At 46.0% G+C, this 22,334-nt stretch overlaps 1 protein-coding gene across 1 annotated transcript in view; it reads left to right on the plus strand.

The window, feature by feature from the left end:
- Positions 1–9,893: 9,893 nt before the first annotated feature.
- NEU1 (neuraminidase 1) overlaps positions 9,894–22,334 on the plus strand; it is a 105,963-nt gene continuing 93,522 nt past the window's right edge. The window contains exon 1 of the mRNA XM_086924558.1: positions 9,894–10,302. Within this exon, the coding sequence (XP_086780684.1) occupies positions 10,102–10,302 (201 nt within the window). The 5' untranslated portion in view covers positions 9,894–10,101. The remainder of the gene's footprint in view (positions 10,303–22,334) is intronic.

Genomic DNA, 22,334 nt, shown 5'->3' on the forward strand with positions numbered 1-22,334 from the left:
AGATCCTGTTGTACGGCTCTTTTCCTGAGGACTTTAATGAGCGTCTCTGGCCTGCCGACCTACCCCCACCAAAAGCCACATCTGGCCCAGTAAAAAACTTAGGAGTTTGGTTCGGTAAGAACCTTAAGTTTGAGGACCACATAAAGAAACTCACGGGGTCTGTTTTGCTACCCTAAAAACTTTACGTAGGTTCTTCCCTCTCCTGCTGAAAGAAGCTAAAGAGACCGTTATTCGTGCCTTGGTTCTCTCTAGGCTGGATTACTCGAATGGACTGTTCGGCGGATTGCCGGCATACTTGATTCACCGCCTCCAGGTCATTCAGAACGCCGCTGCCAGACTCTTGTTCAATGCTCCTAGGCGTTCCAGTGCTCGTCCTCTGCTATGTGCTCTCCACTGGCTTCCAGTTGCCCACAGGATTCAGTTCAAAATACTAGTGCTGGCCTACCGAGCTATTCATCAAACTGGCCCTATCTACCTGAGGAAAAGGTTCTGTTTGTATGTCCCTAATCGCCCTTTGCGATCGGCCAATTTGTGCCAAATGTCCGTTCCCAAATTTAAATACTGTAGACTTGGCGGCCAATCGATTTCGGTAAGAGCAGCAAAATCCTGGAACACTCTTCCCCTTCACCTAAGAACTGCATCGACTCTCAGCGTTTTTAAGAAAGGACTAAAAACTCACCTTTTTAATATAATAGTCTAAATTTGCCCCTTTCCTTTATTTCCTGTTTTTAGATATTAGTCCTCTCCCAAACTGTTTTGCCTTCAACGCGCCAGGATACTATTTTTTTTTAGTAATAGAGCGCGATATAAAAGCCTTTAATAATAATAATAATGTCGCAAGGAGTTACAGATACGTCAGTATTTCTGACGTATCTGTAAGCGCAAAAGTGGCGCATTGCTGGAGTGTGTCACAAAAGTGACGCAACTCCAGCAATGCGTCCTTTCACATGGGGCAAGCCCCATGTGAAAGGGCCTGCGTCAGTCTTACGCCTGCTGTGAGGCAGGCGCAAGATTTTGACGCAACAGCGTCCTAAAAGTGACGCAGTGAAATCTCATAGATTTCACTGCGTCACTATTACGAGGCTTTTTGCGGGGTAACGCTCCCCTGCATACATTATACCTGACGCAGGTATAATGTGGCGCAGGGGTTTAAAAAGTGACGCATCTACCTAGATGCGTCACTTTTTAAATATGGCGCAACAGGGTGCATTTTTTACACCGCTGGTGCGTCACAAAAAGTGACGCACCGGTGGCGCAAAACTGACGCAAGGCCTTCATAAATAAGGCCCTGGGTGTTTAAGTCTTGGTTTGACTAATTGTATAGATGCATCTGCTAGCTTTGATATGTAGCACAGCCCCGGCTGAATTGTGGACTCCTGCAAGGTTGAAGGTGCAAACCCTAGTGTCTTATTCAATTACTGAGTTAGTCTCAATATGGGTTGTTTGAGCTGCAGGATTCCTAAATAATACCCCGTTTATTTGCAGAGCACTACTTTACTTCTAGGCAGTTGATGTTATGTTTTAGAATGGCGAGTTGGCGGGAGTGTGGCATATTTAACTAGGGAGTTTATAGTCTTTCCCTTCTAGTACTGATTCCCCTTCTGGGGTGTGTAAGGCTCCAAGTAATCTACCCATGCCTTTTTTTTCAGCATGGGAAGATTAAATGTTGCACTGAAGATAACAGGGTGTTGCACTGACAGGGAATCAAACATGGACCCCCAGTTCAAAAGTCAGCAGCCTCGACCATAAGGCCACACCCTATGCCTGCCACTCTACCCTCTCTCTGCAGTCCTCATCTGGCCCGTGTGTAGTAAGTGAGGAGTATTTGAGAGAGTGGCAGGAGCCATATTTCATTCAGACATCACAGGCACTCATTTAAAGTGGAGACAGTGCAATGCAGTCATCTTATTTGTAAAACTGCAAACAATGCATTGAAGGGTTGCAGTGTGTGCTCGGATATGATAATTCACTTAATTTAAAACCAAACGAGGAAGCACTCTTATTTATCGGTACCGCGGTCTTTAGAATTATATTGGCTTCAAGGTGGAAAGACAATGAGCCTCCAACCTTTCAAATGTGGCTCGCACGTCTACTCGCGATCTTTAATCTCGAGAATGCTATTTATGCTACTAGAGGACCCAAAGCCACTAAGCGTGGAGAGGCGATATGGCTGCCCCTAATAAGGTGGAAGAATGGGGTTTAAGCATATATATATTCAAATTGCTTACTGTTATGGTGTTTCTTTCAATGTATACTTTGTGTATTTACTTTGTTTTTCTTTTTTTATCTTCTCTTTTTTCTTTTTTCTTTATCATTGATTATCTGACATACTGAACATGTACTCTATATAAAGACTGCATTTCTGTTCTTTTTTTTCTGGTTTCCTGGCTCTGAAAATAAAAAAAGAAGGGTTGCAGTCCATGAACCTATCGCTGCTGGTCTGGTGCTACAGAGACAGGCAGCCTGAACTCATTTATAGCAAGGTTCATGCACTGCTCAAACAACTGGGCTTGTGTAGAGTCAGGGCATAGTTTACTGCAGGAGATGTGTTAAGTCTGTCATCCTGCTGTGCTAAGCATAACTTTTCAACATGCTGCACAGCAGCCACACTGTTCTACAACGTAGCTTAAAGACATTGACAAAGCCAATAGTTCTGGCTAACCACTTGGTTCCAAAGGCGAGACCTACTGGCTATGCCAATGCTTGCAACACAGCACTACCTCAAAATCAGTGCAGCACCACCAGCATCTCGTCAGCTTCACTCAACACCACCACAGCACCACCTCAGCATCACTCGGCACCATCTGAGAACCCATGATTACCGAAGCACCACAAAGCATCACTCCGCAACACCTCAGCATCCCTGAACAACACCTCAGTATCACTCAGCACCACCTTCACACAAGCACACCACCACCTTAGCACTATATCATTTTAACTCATCATGACCTGAGCATCAACGCAGCACCATCTCGGCACCAGTGCAGCACCATCTCACTGCCAGTGCAGCACTACCTCAGCATCAGTGCAGCACCTCCACATCAGCGCAGCACCACCACCTCAGTATCAGCGTAGCACAAGCACAGCATCAATCAGCGCCATTACACAGCATCACTTAGCACCACCTCAGCACCAGCGCAGAACCTCTTTAGCATCACTAAACAGCACCACCTCTGTATCAGCACAGCACCACCTCTGAATCAGTGCACAACCATCAGCAAAGCACCAACTCAGCACCACCACTGTCCCATCACAGCATCAGCACAGCCCCAATGCAGCACCACTTCAATATTAGCACAGCACCAACTCAGCATTATTCAGCACCACCTCCGCATCACTGAGCACTGCCTCCGCACAAGCACACCACCACCATGTCAGTATAGCTGTGCATCACCTGAGCATCAGCACAGTATCACCTCAGAACCAGGGCAGACATACGGTAAGACATTGTATATGTTAATTCTATTTTTAATAGGGTCGTTCATTTGTACATAATGTTTACTTAGTTACATATAAGGTAACAAAAATGCTCATAGCACTTTATTGTAACTTTCAACATACTGGACAGCTGCCACACTGCTCTACAACCTAGCTAAAACACGTTGGCAAAGCCAATAGCTCTGGCAAAACACTTATAAGGTCCCAAAGGCGAGACCTATTGGCTATGCCAATGCTTGGTATAATGGAGCTGCAGAGGCCAGGGTTCCTTAGTGAAACACCTCAATGTTTTCTCCTCAGTGCAGTATACATGTAGCGCTCTTACAAGAGACACACATGACTGTTTCTGAACTTGGTAAACTGTGGAAACATTGGTGTGGGCAGTGATGTAATACTGGGTCCCCAGCATATGCCAGGGGCGTGCTGATCTAGATGGCACCAGGGGTTCCACTCACTATGTCACATACATATATTGACCCTGGGGGTAGGCACATAATAGCAGATGCTACTTTGGATGGGAGGCCCCTCTCTCTTGCAAGTCTGTATATCCCCAGTGTTAGACAACTGCACTTTCTTGACGCCATGTCCCCACCCCTTCACAGAATTATTGATATGCTCAGACTCGGGGGGGGGGGGGTATGAGGGTGACTATAACCTTGTCCTAGTTGGTGATTTAGACTGTTCACTGCTGCCCCTCCCATTGGGTCCTAGCGTACTGCTGATACAGGGATTCAGGAGGTGGGTTGTTCAGTGGGGACCTGTGGACGGAATCCCCATCCTCTAGCTCGTGAATACTCCTACTGTTCTGGATTGCTTGGACTCCACACATGACTTGACAGGTTTCTGTGCTGCCCTGCCTTAATCCCTATAATCTTCAATGCTGACTACTTATCCTGTGCTGTTTTGGACCACAGCTTTGTCCTCCTAACACTGGAGAACGCTCCTATCTCATACCATTGGAGCCTCTGTAGGGGAGGTGATCGGTGACTTCTTTAGGACCAACAAGGGTTCAGCTCCGTAGACAAATTTAGAATAGAATGCATTTAAGGTTGTGATCAGGGGCATGTGCATTAGAACGTTCTATGGTACTTGAAGGGCGCTGCTGAGAAGATACAGCAGACAGAGGGGTAGCTACATGGCCACAAACCTACCATGGCGTGGAATCCGCTAGAAATGACTAAAATGCACTAAGCACTTCTGGGTAGACAGCAATGTAAACACTACAAAGACTATATTGCCCGCCAACGTGGCGAGGGCGTCAGGGCGGAGTCAACCTCTGGTGTGGTTAGTCAGGTCGGATGCACAGCAGAAACCTATTGGGGCTATATGGCACCTGACAGGAGGAACGTCACCATGGAGGTGGACATTAATGTTTTTGTTTTTTTACTATTCTAAGCAATTCAACTTGACTGATGGGACGCCTCAACCTGGCCACATTGGTTGGTTTTTGGCATCCACTTGGATGACGAAATTTACAGCAGGGCAATCAAGAGCTTTAAATGTTGATCTAGAGGTGCAAGAAACCAAACTGGCCATTGACTACCTGGCAAAAGGTAAAAACCAGCAGTAAATGGGTTCCGCCCCCTCCCCCGAGTTTTATACTGCTTATAGTGCTAAGTAGCTACCCAAATGCACATTATATATATAGGAGCGTTCATGCACAGAGAGCTTTCAGAATCCACAAGGGAGGCCATTGTTGTTCTGCCGAAAAGGGGCCAGGACCCATGACGTACAAACCTACCGGCCATCTTTTCTCCTCCCAGCGAAATAAATTATATTGGGAACGGTCCACGCAAATTAATTGCTCTCATACATACTGGACTTGATACATCCGGATCAATGTGGGTTTGTGCCAGGTCGAAATACCTATCTTAATCTCTGTCCATTATTCCACATTATGGACCTTATTGGTTGCTCTCCTAAGACCCCATTTGTGGCCTCTCTTGATATTTAGAAGGCCTTTGATACTTTATTATGGCCCTATTTGGTTGAGGTTTTGCAGGCTCTGGGGATTGGAGGAAACTTGTCGACACAGTTGTTGTACACATGTCCCACAGGTAGGGTGCGTATGGGAACAATGTTTTCCAACAAGTGTCACCTACATATGGGTACTCGGCAGAGCTGCCACTGTCTCCTGTCCTGTTTGTACTGGCTTTGGAGCCCTTAGCATGCATTATGCATGACAGGGGACCGAAATTGGGGATCAGGATGGGAGAAAAATATCCTGAGGCGGTACTTGGGCAGTGCACTATTATTTTTCAGGGATCTGGAATCTACCCTTCCCTGACTGAGGAAGCTGCTGGATGAATTTGGGGTAGTATTGGGCCTACAAGTCCATTGGGATATGTCATGTTTGTTCCATCTCTGTCCTCCTTGAGCATTGGAGTAACCCCCATTCCTGGAGGGTACCAGGGGGTGGGAACCTACCACCTTCAAATACCTGGTGTACAGATATATCACGCAGACTGCAATTTGCGAGAGGGTATTCTGGATAAGTGCATTGCCAGCATATAGACCATGATCCCCTTTTGGTTCTGCCTTCCACCATGGGACAGATAGCCATACTCAAAAGGATAGTTTTACCCAGGCCGTTGTATTTTTTTTTTGGCACTCCCCCTCACCCTGTTGCAAACATTTTTCAGTGGCCGGCAGTCCACCTGTTCAGCATTGATCTGGATTTCCATTGGTGATGACTCAATGGAAAAAGCTATGATCCCTGTGGCCCTGGGTGGCGTTGGGTTACCCAACCTGTAAATTATATTATGTGGCTACGCAGCTGACTTGGCTGGCACATAGGCTGGGGATTGTCTCAGATCTGGAGAGACTGGATATAGTGTACCCACTGGGCACCCACAATCTCTTGAGAATCGAAAATTGCTAGAATAGCGAAACCTTACACCAGAGCCCTCTAAGCAATAAAGGCCTGCTTGAGTCTTTACTCCAGGAGGGAAAACACCAAAGTTATGTATTGTCCCAATCTTCAGCTGTGGTGACGCCGGTGCTGGCAAGGGTAGTGGATAGCACAATACACAAGCCTGTCAGCGGGCCTTACTCACCTCCATGGGATATTCATATGAGGGGGTGAACTCCTGAATTTTAGTACACTCGTGGAGGACTAAGGGCTACATGAGCGTCACTTCCTGACATATGGGGCCCTTCGGGCAGGATTGGGTGTCAACTTGGGGTTGGGGAAAGCCAAGCCTGTGAAAGATGAGGAGTTATAGGCACTGCTGACATACGGGGTAGGCCGAAATGCAGTGACCTGCATGCAGAGTGGTCCTGAATGTTCCATACCTCCATGACTGCACTGTAGTGAAATGGGAACAGAAGGTGGAAAGGGACATATCTGATAAGGAATGGGGTGTGATTCTGGAGAATACGAAGGCAGTGAATAGAACCCCCTGATTCAAATATGCACAACGTCATTATCTCCACTGCACCTATTTTTCCCCAGCTCAGCAGGATTAGCTTAGATTTACCCCAGGCTTCCAGTGACAGGTCCAAGATGCCAGGCGCCAGAGGCTGACTTTTTCCATATGGTATGGGCCTGTGTACATATACAAGCATACTGGAAGACGCTTCAGGACTTTCTGATGGACCTTACGGGTAGACCCATGCATATAACAATAGAGGGGTGCCTGCTGGGGAGATTTACTAGGTCGACAAAGGCCAGAGCATGAATTCATATCTAGACCTGGCATTGCTCCTGGGAAAAAGGAGCATATTTTCTGCTCCCTCAATTTCGAACTTGGTCCAAGAACTGATAGAATTGTGCACTGCAGAAAAAAATGTTATGACTCACATACACCGACAGAGGGGAGAGGCACACCCACTACAGAATGGGACACACTACTACTGGACATCAAGCCAAGTCGGATGAGATGCCGCTGCGAACACACATGGGGGCAGTGGCATAGAAAGAGGGGTGCGGTGGTTGCAGGCCGCCACGGGTGTCATCGTGTTTTAATCACATATTGTTGCCATTTTGTCAAGCCAGGGGTGACAAGTGTCATCACTGAGGGGGGTGACAAAATGGCAAAAATATGTGTTTTAAACACATATTTTAGCCATTTTGTCAAGCCGGGGGTGACAAGAAATTTTCCGCACTGAGTACCACCTGACCTTGCTACGCCACTACATGGGGGGTGATACTACACAGTGGTGCACCTTTGCCAACTTTGCATCACCCTTCGTCCTGTGGGCTGCTGCAGCTACGAGAGAGCTGCTGCTGCTGAGTGCCCGATCCTTTGTCAACTTTGCATTATTGTGATTCGTTCTGTGGGCCGCCGCAGCTAAGAGAGAGCTGCTGCCGCTGAGTGCCCGCACCTTTGCTAACCTTGCCCCATTGAGATTTGTCCTGTGGGCCATCGCAGCTACGGGAGAGCTGCTGCCGCTGAGTGCCTGCACTTTTGTCCCTTTGTGTCATTGCAGATTGTCCCATGGGCCACCGCAGCTAAGATAGAGCTGCTGCCGCGGAGTGCCCGCAGCTTGTTCACCATTGTCGAGTATTGTCACTATTGTCTCATGGGCCGCCGCAGATAAGAGAGAGCGGCTGCCGCTGTGAGCCCACCGCGGAGAAGGGTCCCTATTTGGACATTGGCGCCAGCCAGTGCCAACTGGAGACCCCCATTTCTAACAATGCAACTTACTGTTTGTTATTGTTTGTTCATACCAACTCTGGCTCGAACTTGAACCTTGACATGAATGCACAATGTTCTGTGATCTCGGTACGTATACAGCTGTTATTACTTACCTTGATGTCTATATGTCAATGTCTATCTGTACTATCTAAGAAATGCTAATAAAGAGCTATTGAAAAAAGGTAACTATAACTCGTGAAGATATCTTCACACTGAGAAGCTACTTTTGTCCAGAATGGCCTTAATATTTTACAATCCAAGATTGAGTGTGGAAGATCTACTTTTCTTCTTGACAATTCCAACATAATGTTGACGTAGTTAGTTTTACCTTCGAAATATTTTCTGAAGTTTAAAACGCTCTATACCAAGGAAAAAAATTAAATATGGACTCAATTTGGGGTTGCGTTCACAGTGAAAAGTTTGTCCAAATCATCAGACTTTGCAATGTTAGAAGTCACAAGTTAAAGACATTTATAAATACCTGAAGCCAGTTGCCCTTATGTCTAGAATTTACGCGTGCAGTGTGGTAACTTTTGGCTGGTGGGGGAGTATCTATTTTTTGTGCCTATTGTAGGGGAGCGTGTGAATTCATCCATCAGGGCGCTTCTTGGAGACAGCGCCTTTCTTTAAATTATAATATTCAGTGTCAGACCCTATTCGGAGAACCGCAGAGCACCCAGGTGCTACCGGACCAAAACCGTGGTGTTTGAGGTTGTTTGCCATTAGTATCCTGGAGCCTGTCTTACAAGGCTCTGGAAACTGGACCAAGTACAACCCTGGACACACTTGTCTCTGAGAGTATCGACGATGAGGAGTCACAAGCTTCTCAAGGAGGTAGTATGGGGAGCAAAATCTCGGAACTCAACAAACAGACACAATAATATACTGTCCAGCCGAGTGCTTTTTTTGTTTTAAAGTAAGTACTCATGGCAAAACTAAAAAGTACACAATTCAACTAATCCTCTATAAATGGCTGTCTTAGGTTACTCTAACCAAGAGGTACTCAACCGCGTCCCTTAACCGGAAATGGTCTTCCCTATCTCTGAGGCTAGGGATACCACTAACATTGTACTGCATACTAAGGAATAGGTAAGGATTTGGCTCAAGGAGCAGGTTTTTTAAAGTTATCTTGGATCTAGTAGGCAATGCAGTTCAAAGTATTTTTGATGGTTTTCAAATTAGCCCAGCCTTGGTGTGCACTGAAGTTTTATCTGCACACGTTTCAGTTTCATCCCTAGGTGCAGCTTCTTCCGCTTGCCAACCATCCAGGAATTGTAGTGAGTGCCTCTGTGTATGCATGCACAGGGGGACATTCCTGCCCATTTGGAGGGAATCCAGCGCTTGTTTATCATAGAGGTGGTTCTGCACATGCTGGTCTCCATGGCAAGTTTCTAGGTGGTGCCAGCTCTCTCAAGCTGCGGCCCCCAAGGCTGCTGTGACCCAGCACTTTAACTGGCAGGGGATAATTCTCCCTCTTTCCTGCAAATGTTGGCATGTATACTCTTAATAAATGTCTTGTATGCTCTTCTGTAGGCAGATATGTACAATAAAGCGACAGACGTTTTTAGAGAGCTAACATTAGATCCCAGGTGGCGTGGAACACTACTCTAATTCTTAGATTCAGTTGTGTCTCTTGCTCTCTCAGCTTCTGTTGCTAAAAATATAAACAATGTTTTCCAAGTACCGGTGTGTATCTCTCCACTTAGCAGTGAATTACGTAAAACAAGGCTGCTGTTCCTCCCATTTGGACATCTAATTATTTTTTTGTTTTTTTTGGTAAAAAGGTATAAAGAGACCCTATTTACCTACTCTGCTGCAGGCAGCTGGCAGTAGCCTCTACAAGATGGCCGCCTGTTGGCACGGAGACGGCGTCAGGCTTCACGTCAGCCTTCGCACACTTCCGCGTGCAGGTCAGCTGACCCAACCCAGGGCTGGAGATGGGAAGGAGAGAGAGCAGAAGTGTGCTACCAGTGTCACAGGTCCTGGAAGCGGTTGTTTGTTGTAGGTTCATAGGAGGAGCGACATGGAATGCGGAGGGGCTCACCGTGCGGCCGAGGACCGAGGGGGTGCGCGGTGCTCCCGGAGCCTGGATATCACCAGCTGCAGAGACCAGGAGAACCCCCTGGTGCGCGTCGTAAGCACCTACCGGCTGTCACTGATGCCCCTCTTCCTCGGTCTGATCTTTGCTCTCTGTCCCGGCCAAGGGTCGACAGCCTTCACCCAGGTGAGGGGGTGGGGGTCTTTAGGACTGGGTGTTGGGCACATCTGTCCCTGGCAAAGGGTATTTGTGCCCAGTCAAACTGAGAGAATTCTGGGAGAGGTAGCCCTAGGGTATTTGTATTAATTGAAGCATAACTGATTTTGTGATTGTGATTAGTGAAGCATATTAAGCTGCCCTCTTAGTATGTGTCGATATCGAGGTAGGGTGCATGCCTCCAACAAGAGGAAGCTATGAGAAAAACTTTGAAACAACCCATTCTTCAAGGGTCTCTGTGATTTATGTTCTTTACCTGTGTACGTAGTTGTCTGCCATGTTTTTTATACCTGATTAAAGTGACTGGGCTGCGTTATACAAAACTTGAAAACAAAGACGTGTTGCTGTTTGCAGGGTACGTGCGCACACTGAGTACATGCTTGCCCCAGTGTACCTTTGAGGTGTACCAGACAGAGAACGACTAATGGTTGACAGAGGATGTAGTTGTACACTTGGAGAAGGAGAACGCTCAGAAACAAACTTATTGTGTCTTACCTGTACAGAGTTGGGGGTGGGGTCTGGGGTGCATTCTTGTAGTCTCCTCCTGCCTGCTGTCAGGGGAGAGTGTAACTGTACTAAGAAACGTCTTATAGACGACCGTATTTACTGAGGGAAAGAGTGTATTCTGGAATGTCTAGAGCTTTAAAAAAAAAAGTTTTATATAACTACACCCTAAGATATCAGATGGCTTTACATGAGCACCATTTTCGTTACAGATGGACACATACATTTTTGTTAGGTACAGGGAAATTAAGTGATTTGCCCAGGATCACAGGATGTTTAGCGTCGTTCCCAATACTCGAACCCCGTTCCTCAGCTTCGAGGTCGACCGCTCTGGCCGTAAGGCTACATCCTCTTCCCAAGACCGCTTTGTGTGGCAGAGTCCTCCTGTGAGTAGCAGTAGAGTAAGAATTAGAACACCCTGAGGCATGTAAACTTTTTGTCTTACCGGTACTGATGGGAGAGGAGGGACTTCTGGTATTTGTAACCGTGTGTGTGTGTGTTTTGGAGACTGTAACTAAACAGAAACGTCATTTAATTGGTGCATTTACCAAGTGAAATTGCGTTCTGGGATGGGTATTCCTGTATAGCATATATCTGTTTAGACTTGGAGGGACAGAGTCGTAGCTGTACTGAGTGAAAGAAAACTTTTGGTGACATAAAAACTCCTGGTCTTAGCTGTACTGACGGGGCGAGAGGGTTCTGGTATTTGGAACCCTGTGTAACTGTACTGAGAAACGTCTTGAAGAGGGTTAATTTGCTAAGGGATGCAGTACATTCATGTAGTAGTAATTCTGTGGGGGTCATTTGTCCTAAGAGATACAATTATTTGTGGGCCTTGCAGTCCATAGTGGTATCAGTGCTTGATGAAAGAGTGCCATGGGAACAGTAACCAGGTGTCCCGGATTAGCGTACATACATACTTCAACGTGCTCTAATTTTACATTGCAAAAGACACACAGATGATGGACGGAATGCAGAGCAAATCAAACATTCTCCCCCAATCAATAAATGTGGGTTAAATCCATTCTTCTTTTGTTCACCATGTCACCCACGTTTAGACCAAGCCATAGGCAAATCAGTCTTGACTCTGTGTCTCATGGGAACAGTCCAGACCGAACTGCCAAGCCAGGTCCTCCCTGGACTGGAACCAGCTTTGGGGCATCACCCCATATCAGCCAGGCTAGCTTGAATCCAGTGGCACAGTGAGTGTAATTTTACATTGCTTTCTACGAATCATGTAGTTTTAATTGGGTATATTGCACTGAGAGACCGGATATAATTTAAGCGGTGCACTCCAGTGCTAGCATACTCCTCTGGGTGATAGTGCACTCTACAAATCTTCATAACATATAGAGATTTGCTGTTCTCCAGGTCAAGTGAAAGCAGTTCATCAAGTTTGTTTTTTTCTTTGCATTCTGGTACATGTAGTCCTACGGTGAATCTATAATAAACAAGGTACAAAGGTTCTGAGACACCAAGTGGCACAAACATCCTGTTATCCAATGGATGTGTGTGATTTATCCAATACAGGTTAACTATTGACCATGGACAATATAGGATCACTGGTTTAGGGTATGTTCAGCTCTAAGCTACATTTAGAGTACTTGCTGAGGCAGCTTGAGTTTGAATGGAGACGCTAAGATGTGAATTTCTTGGTTTTTTGCACACCTCCACTATTTGGGGTTTGCAGTGGTGTGCCCTTTTTTATTTTTTATTTGTATGTGTTATGATTAAGGCAGCCATACATCATGCACTTTCTCACCTATCCAAAACTGAAGTGTACATAGAAAACTGCTTCTTCTTTCATTACTGAATAAAGAAAGCTTGGCATAGTGTCTTGTCGGCACTATCTTGCATTAGGGGTACCATCTCCTTGAACCATGAGCAGATGATCTTACAAAGGACTTGGAGTTAATCCGTTGCCCTCCAAGTTAACTGATGTTTAAAAGGGTGGGACAATGCCTAATAATATGTTAAGTCCACCAGCCTTGGGCAGTAAGTACACTGAGGTGTCCCTTTTTCAAAAACCGACCCAGGTTGAGTGAATGTCTCGATGATATTCCCAATAAAAATAGGTCAGACCTTTCTAAACTCGTTGTATGGGCTGTTTTTAGAAACCTATAGTGGTTTCACCCTCAGATCTTCTCATGGGGGCTATTCAACCAAATAGTACATGTTGTTAGATGGTCACTCCAAATGAAAGCACAGTTCGACAGTTTGAAGACATTTTTCTAACTCATGCAAACATTTTGGTGACATTAAGTAGTGTAAGCCAAACGCTGTAGTGTTACTTTGTCGATCTGGTTATCCCATCTCAGTGAGTCCATATCATGAGTATAAGAAACAAAAATATGTATTGTTCTGGGAAAACAGAAAACAAGTTTAAAGTATGTGTAGACTATATATTCTGGTTGGCTATCCAGTTTATCTGATGAAGTGTGAATGGTGACCCCCCCTCCCCACCCCCATCCCAAATTTAATTATGTCCTTGCACACCGGCTAATAAAATGTGTTGTCGTGCAGTGTGACTTTTTTTTACCGGTTTGTCTGTTTTCGAGATGGGGGCATTTTCGCTTGGTACTCTACCTTTTGGCATCAGGGTTGGTATTCGAGCACCCCACAGTGTGCTGAAGGTTTGGCCCCAGAATTCACCTCGCCTACTTGATGAGTTGGCTTTGAGTAGGCCGCACTCGTGGTAGTCCAATTTCTGGTTATGATGAGATACTTTTTCCCAAAACTGGTGGTGAAGTTGGCATTTAGGACACCTGCTGCAGCCAGGGCTTGACTAGCCCACAGGACATTCAGACAGTACCTGACAGGCTAATCTGACTGGTCAGTATGTGAGCCTCTTTATGGACTGTTTTATGGACTTGGACCGGGGTTGTAGATTTCGCATGCCCACCCCTTGTGTTGTGCTTGCAACATCTTTTGTAAAGAAAATAAATCTCAAGAGGCTTAGAGTCCACCCATTACTTACCATTGATCTATTGGTTAAGAGCCTCCTCCTCACCTCTGTTCTTCCTCCTGTGCTTCAAGTCTTCTTCCAGGCCGTGGAGCTTGGACCAAGTGCAGCTTCCTGCAGCTGGTGTCCTTCCACTAGCCCCAGGCTTCTGTGTGTATATATAATATTTATTTCTTGGGGCAGGCCATCTGCTTTCCAACATGCTCCCCTCCCACTGATTCTGCTCCCTTTCACTTGTGTTCACTGTCCTGCACCCCAAACCCCCACTAACACCACCTACCCCCTGCCATCTTCCCTCATCTTGCTTCCCCGCTTCAAAATTATCATCTTTACATGAAAGGCAATGGCGCAAGTGTCAGAAACACATTTCCGCTGACTGTTTTTTTTTCCCGCACTCAATGCAGAAAACAAATCGCACAAAATACATTAAAAACGTGAGCAGGGTGTCTTCGCTTCACTCTCCACAGTCATTTTCTTGACAGACAATTTTCCGGAGAGGAATGGCATCCTGCAGTGAGAGGATAGTATGTGGCATAACGGGCAGATCTGCTGATTTTGGAGCTGGGGATCCAGGTGGGCAAATCACTTAATCTCCCCATGCCTATAAACCCCAAAAAATAAGTCCTAGTATAATTTAACTTTTACTCACGTTAATTGCAACAGTACCCCTGGTCGGGTTTGCACTTAATAAAACTGCTCCCGTGTTATTTTCTGTAACTATTGACTTATTGCATCTGAGCTTCACTATGACCGTATTTCTTTGATGTCTCTGCTTTTGTAAAACCACCAAAGCATAGAAATGAGGAAGGTATTAAGGAATGCAGAGTTCAGAGAAGAAGTGTAGCAGCGTAAGATGCACAACTATAATTCTAAAGCAAGGAAAGCTCCTCCCCCACACGCTTGTATAACTAACTTTTCCATGTGCAACCTTTCCACTGTTTTGTTCCTCATTTTACCAAGTAAAAGCTTGTGACATTGTCAATCATAATTGAAATGTAGTGACCCTTTAAATAAGATCTTTCCATCCTGAAGAAATGTATTAACAGAACAACCATGGGGGTCCTCTAACTTTAACATCTTGTGAATGCTATGAGTATTAATGTACACTGCCCTGTGGAAAACCATGATCGGTGGCATTTTTTAACAGTTATCCCAACAGAAATAAACATCTTTGATAGGGGCTTTCTTTGATAAACAGATGTCGATTGAGATCAGATTAATAAGAATTGCCAAGCACTTGAGAATTAAGAGGCGTCTAGAAATGCACAAAAGAAAAAGGCAAAGTTTTCAACTATAAAATGAAACCACAACCTGAAAAGTAGCTCCTTGGTCGAGTTTGTAAATGGACTCTTTCCCTGATGTGAAGCATGGCTGCATTGAAACAAAACGAGCATTGGCATTGCCTGTAGGTTTTGCCTGTGCGAGACCTAATGGTGTCGTCATTGTTTTTTAGGTCTCGCTTAGGCAGCGCTTCCGCTGTCTCTTCGAGACATGCTGTATTCTTAAAATGAGCATTAGGTTCTGCTCATGTTCCGCCCATCTTTACAATTGGTTCCTTTTTCAGTTGTTTATAAATTATGGCTTTTGATTCGTCAATAGGCTTAGTAGTCCTTCCCTAGTACATCCCTCCCTTAAGGACAGCCCCTCTTACATGTGTCCGTACTCTGTAGCTTTCAATAGCAGTTTGGGAGAACTATTTACTTAATTAGTGTCTTGCTGAAGCACACACGCCGGTCAGCCAGACACCGCACACACAGACACACTTTAAAGCAGCGCTTTAGTATGGCGCCCACCCCCCTCTCTTTTTTTGTATTCATGGCTCGCTGCACAATTTTTTTTTCCCTTCAATTTGTTTACTTATTTAAGTAGTAACAATGGCTGCTGCGTGGATATCGCAGCTTGCCAAACTCTTTTGTAGTATTTCAGTGTGGTATCCGTGTTATGGAGGTGTGCTATAGCTTTTAAATATGCTCTATTCCCCGGCCCCTGGCTGCACAGACACTGAGCTTCGTGAACCGTGTGCTGTGTTAATTAAAGAAATCTGCGGATGCTTCCTCTACGTGCCGTTGGTCCCCCCCACACACCTCCCGCCTTCTGCCATCAATGCCCTTTATTTGTTTATTTTTTATTTTTACCGGATGTGGTGTCGGCTTCATGGTGTTTGCGTTTGTATTTTTGTGTGTGTGTCCCCATATTGAGGCAGCCCTCACCCTTCATTAATCTGTCCCCTGCCTCTGCAGCACACACAGTGCTACTTCTCCTCGGGTTGCAGTCAGTGCTCCTACAGCTGCCCACGACCCGCCTTCGCCACTTTCAGGCTTGCAACCCGGCCATGCACGAGGGGGGAGGAGGAAGAATCCATGAACCTCCCCGGGGCTCAGGTTAGAACGTGATTTAATTAAAAACTACACACTTGGAAGAGTTGTGCATGCATATGAGGTATTTTTTATTTATATTGAATACATTATAATTTTTGCTCCAAAATAGTTGGTGACTTGGAGCCCATTTAATATGACAATATATTCAGTTTATTTTTCATTTTTTGTTGTCATTGTCTTGGAAGTTACACTGTTCACTACTTAATGTTAGTCATAACTAAGACAATAAAGGCATGTAGGTAGACACTTAAGACCTTGGTAGTTTCATCTGCTTCCACCAAGAAGCACGCAGCGTCAATATTTTGGCACAGTGACCACCTCTCAGGGCTCTGATTTATGACTGCGTTCCACTTAATGGTTTCCTTCTTGGTCAAGCCTTGCTTGTCTTGCTTGTAAATATAACCTGAGCCCACCATATGGCGTGCTTATTTTCCACTCTCAGATGTAGCCGCCCACAAAATGACTGGTATAATTCAATTTGAGTTCTGCTGCTGGTGCCTTTATTACATAATGCTTTCTAATTGACCCCATAGTTTAATAAGACCGAACATTTCATCAGAACACTGACATTTTTTTATGAACAAAATTTTTTCTACCTTAGCGTGTTTATCCATTTTACCTAAAGTGGATAAACATGCTAAAATGGAACGTATTTTTGTTAAAAAAAAAAAGATTGTGCGCTCGGTGGAATATTAGGCATATAGTTAAACGGTCAGTGTGCATAAAATAATTATTTAGTTTGAGGTGCTGCCAAGACTATAGAGCTGTATAAATATTTGAGCTACGTTATTTTATTCCCTCCCCCAGCAGTTGCCTGTTCTTTTTAGGTCTCGGGCTGCGCTTGCGCAGTCTCGCTGGCGAGATTTAATGAGATGGAGAGAACATCACTGGCGAGGTTAAGCCCCGCCCCTCTTCTCCATTGGCTGGCCTCCTAAACGGTGGCCAGCCATTGGAGAAGAGGTCCTAGTGACGTTCTTCTTTCTATCTAAGCCCCGTCCTTTTCGGATTGGTTCCTGGACTTCCTGCTGAAGTAAAAGGTTTCTTATTTTCTTTTTCGGTCCAGATGACCCCATAAAGAAGATAAGAAACCTTTTACCCCAGCAGGAAGTCTGGGCGCCCTGTCTGAAAAGGACGGGCTAAAAGAGAAAACTAGTATCATGCCTGCCGCGGCCACAGACGCGACGCCAGGAAAAGGAAAAGCCTCACCCCCCCCCCCCCCCTTCCCCAGCTGTGGTCGCCGGTGCCCGCGATGCTGCCTACTGTTTCCCTGACAAAGCCCGCCCTGGGTGGGGAGCTTTAGGGCGCCGCTGCCTGCTTCCCATGCACGCAGCAGCAGCATCATCCCCGGGCAGAGGCTGAGGCTACGGGCGTGCCTGCCGGCAGAGGATGTGCGGCTGAGAAGGGAGGAACCCATCTCCCGTCCGTCCCTGGCTCTGCCTATGACTATGCCCGGCTCCTAGCCGCCGAGGGCGGCCGGACCAGACACCCCAGCCCCGCTCCTCTCTGGGTGCCAGCTGGGGGAGAGCGGGACCCCCGATACCCGTGCCAGCAGCAGCCGAGGGGCAGCGAAGCCTTCAAAGTAGACGCGGGCGGGGAGTTTGCGGGGAGGCACCATGGGGAAGACCACGTCCTGCTGTGTGTCGTCCAGCCCCAAGCTGCGCAGAAATGCCCATTCCAGGCTGGAGTCCTACCGGCCCAAGACAGACCTGAGCCGGGAGGACAAGGGCTGCAACCTGCAGCACATCAGCGACCGGGAGAACATGGATGGTAAGAGGAAGCGCCGGGCTCTGCTTCATGGAAAGAGCACCTACCAGCCACCCACAGCTATCCATTGTGCTAAACAAAGATCCTGTGTCATTGTGTCTCTGGTGTGTGTGTGTGATAGGTTGTAGGCATGTACTCCGACGTCAATGACTGGGTGCACAGTATGTGCCTGGGCAGCGCTTCCACTGCATCCCATGATGGAGGGATAGGCGACTAGGTCACAACTGGCATTCATTGCACTGCAGAGACAGGCGTGTTCACTCTGTGCCCTGGGGTTCGATTGGAAGATTTTGGGCGTGTTTTAAAAATCCCAGCAATCCAAGAGCTGTCGGATAAAAAACAAGAGTGACTGAAGGGCCATTAGGCAACTGTACATTCCTGTAGTGTCGAAGAAGGTCCTCCTTGCCTTCTAGTTGTGAGCATACTAGAGTTCAAGAATAGTACCCCTGCTATAAGCAATACACTCGGGCACCAGTGTTGCAGTTGTCTGTGCATGTGATTTGAAAGCGCTGCATCCCTAGTTCTTCCAGGATTGCACCCAGGGCCTTGAAGGGGCCAGCTGAGGGTGCAGGCTGGCAAAGAGCAGTCCTTATTATTATTATTATTATTATTATTATTATTATGTTTGAGCTTGTAAAGCACACTGTTACCCGGAGGTTTCCTGGCGCTGTGTAACGCTGGGGAACCCGTCCTGGCTTTCCCTGTGGGATGGTCCCTACTGGGAGTCTCCAAGGTGGAGCCAAGCATCCCCGGCGTTGGAGGGGCCGTTGTGGAGATTAGGCAAGCTAATGCCCAGAGTTGCCGAGTTGGACCCCTGATTAGAGTAGGCACCGAAGCGAGAATTATCGAGTCCGCTGACTGAAGTCCACGACCCTGCCGCGTCAGGAATTGAACCCTGGTCCCGGCCGACTTCTGCTCCCGGGTCTGCCGCCTCTAACCAGTGAGCCACACCACTCCACTTATCCACTTATGCTTTGCTTTGTGGACTTCTGGTACACCACACCCTGGTGTTTTAACTTTAAAACTGAATCCTGACAATTCAAGATGCCTGGGTGTCCCTGTGAGGTTAGTGGTTGAATAGGCAGGTCTTGGACTGTTTACAGAATTGCGGGTGGTGAGTGGTCGCTTTTATATTGATGGTGCCTCAGAAGGAGCTCACAGGCGGCTTTGGGAACTTCTGGCAGAAATGGGGGGGAGGGGGTTTGGTACATGGCTAACTGTGAAAGGAAGTCAGTTGCCATGGCGCAGTTGTTCTGCACAGCGGGCCATGAATAATCAGATCCATTACACCATAGACATGAGCTTAGGCAAGATAAACCTAGCATTGGCACCGAGCACCGCTTTGAACTCCAGCGAGGGATGCGCGTGACATCACAGTCCGAGGACAGCCTCAGTCAAGAAGCACGCGGGAAGCCAGCGGCAGATTTACTGCTTGCCTCTGAGGCGGTGTCTCCCGTCTGCAGGCACTGCGCAGCCTACGCCTGCAAGCACAGCCTTGATGAGATTCAGTCACTTACTGCCACCAACATCAGTCTGGTGGAACAGACCGCTCCCAGTGTGTTCTTTTTGTGCGCTCGCTCTCTCTTTCTCACACACGCACTCAGCAACTCTCTTAACACTATTTCTCTCAAGGACCGATTGCGAAAGTAACCCTACACATTCTTATAAAGTATGTGCAGAAGGCCTGAGATGCTCTCAAGCCTGGGAATTTGTCCATCGTCCCTAGCCTACATGCCAAGGCTATCCACGATTTAGAATCTTTATGTAGCTTATAACCATCTGCTGTACATTTGTTGTATTAATAAACGTTTGATGTGTGTGTGTGTGGCTGTGTGTGTGGCTCTGTGTGTGTGTGTGTGTGTGTGTGTGGCTGTGGCTCTGTGTGTGTCTCTGTGTGGGGGTGCAAATGTGATAGGTCTCGCATTTGCGAGAGATTAAGCTATTGGCATTGTAAATAACAATGCCATTTATTTATCTGTTTTCAAAACCAACACATAAATAAAATATTGTCATTTACAATGCCAATAGCTCTAACGTTTGCAAAGGCGAGACCGTTGCATTGTAAATGCTTGTTACAGCAGGCGACCTGCATTTAGAGAATTGTTTGTTTCTTCTTTTTCTATGGGCTTGTCGACCATTAGTTCACATTGTTTATATTTATCTTTTTTTTGCATTCGGTTTGCAATAGACACTGCTCTGTTATGTCTATAAACTAAACTAAACTTCCTGACATGCCTTGCAAACTGAGGCGCTTAAAAGCGTCCCATTCACATCAGTCTTTAATGGGTAATAACGGCATGATTCAGTTCCTCTGGTTTTCAGAGGGCCTTTCATAAATTCACATAGAATGGCGGACCTTCTTTTGTTTCTATACATTTTATTCCTTTTGATCTCATTAAAAGTAAAAGAATAGTTTACAGTGAAATGCCATCTGGTTAGACATATCAAAACCAGTGATACGCTTGTTAGAATATGACTGCATATTTGTATGGCTCATCCTAAGTAGGAAAAAAATACAAGAGCTTGGATGCACTCAAACAATTCTATTTCCAAAACCAATGCAACTGGATTTGCAAAAAAAAGTAAAAACTCACAATGGACAAAACTGGTAATCATCATCATCACCATCTTTATTTCGGCAACGTATTGCCATATAAGATACAAGGAAACATTACATTAAAAGCAGCTAAAAATAGAAGGATAAGAACATTATAAGACCAATTTATAAAACAAGGGCCAACCTCATACATACAAACATTGTTACTGTAATAGATTTGCAATTTAACTGTTGCCATACGTCCCCAATTAATAGGTGTCTTCTTTTGTGCCAAACTATTTCCAGATATTTGGCTATGGCAAAAACTATAAACCCAGATAAATCAAATGGTAATCTAATTCGTATGGCTATAAAAAACCACTATGTATGCACTGCAATCCCTTTTGAATGGCAGTGGACCGGAAGAGGCCAAGGGGCATTCTTCTCTTTGCTGTTTGCAATGTTAGGTTTTTTTTTGGGGGGGGGGAGGGAGTTTCGAGTGTAAATCTTGAATGCTATACTGTATGAAAGTTCATCTAGGAGAGTGTTTAAGATCGATGTTTCCACGCAGGGGAAGGGTGAGGAGGAAGGAAGGATTGGAAAAAGACTCCTGATCCCTTGAGCTTCGTTGAAGGAAGGAAATAATCTAGTAGAAGCCCTTCGGCCTCTGAACGGCCAGGGGTGTAGGCTCTGTGTGTGCACACCTTTGTTTTGTCGTACTTCAATAAATGTCTGACCTGCTCATTTCTTTATCCACCCTCTCTCTTTTCTCTCTCTGTCCTTCTGTCTTGTTTACGGTAGTGCTGCCTTATGTATATTTATATATTGCTATTTTTGAAACTCGTGAATCCACTGAAATTCAAGCGCTCAGGACAATGTTGCCCATTCCTGAATACAAAATGATGGCCTTTGCTCCTGAATTTTTGGAATGTGCAAGTTTACTAGTTACTAAATGCATTTTTTTCTGATTCATGGTATTCTTTTGGTGCAGTTTTCCAGGCATATGGGCACCCGTGTACTCTCTTTTGTAGCATACATATTTGCATGATAAAAACATACACATTTTCCAGCAGTATCCACAGTTAAAGTGGCGTTATGATTCAACATCAAAATATTAAACCACCTGAAATTCCCCAGTTTTGGTCTTCTACACAAATCACAACTCTCACCCCTACTATGGAAACTAACTTACCCCAAAAGTTGGTGACCTTACATATCGCCCTAGCTGTGGCAGCCGGCATAGCTTGCGGGTGGCGGGGTTGGGGTGCGCAATATAAAGAAATAATAATCTTACCTTGCAGCCGGGTCCCACGCCTCTGCTCTCCTCATCTTGGAACAGCAAGCACAGCCAGGCCCCACTGAACAATCGCAACGCTGCAATGCAGCGTTGTGATTGGTAAGCACCCAGTCTCCCCTGTCCAATCACAACCTGGTTGTGATTGGTCTGAACGCCGTGACAGGGCTCTCAGTTAGGGGCTGGAGGAGTGGCATGTTCTCCATGCAGGCTCAGGGAGAGTGCGCATGAATGGTTTCGGCGGCCCGAGAGGGCTGACTAAACAGTTAGTGTGCACTTAGGAGTGGGCAAACCACTCCTCCCCTGTTTGGAGAGCGAAGCAGCCCCGCCCACCCTCAAAGCAGCACGAAGCATAAAAGGATAACTCAAAGTTATTATCATTTTATGTTTTGTACTTTGCACTGCTTCAAAGCAGTGGGGCGACGCTTCTGTTCCAAAGTGATCCATTTCTTTCTGGTCGCTATGTAAATGCAAAAGCATCCGCGACACTCTAAACCACAACATATAAATAAAACATTGTTATTTACAACACCAAAAGCTCTAACTCTCGCAAATGCAAGACCT

This window comes from Lissotriton vulgaris, chromosome 5 (genome assembly GCF_964263255.1).
Source record: "Lissotriton vulgaris chromosome 5, aLisVul1.2, whole genome shotgun sequence".
In the NCBI taxonomy this organism is placed as follows: Eukaryota; Metazoa; Chordata; class Amphibia; order Caudata; family Salamandridae; genus Lissotriton; species Lissotriton vulgaris.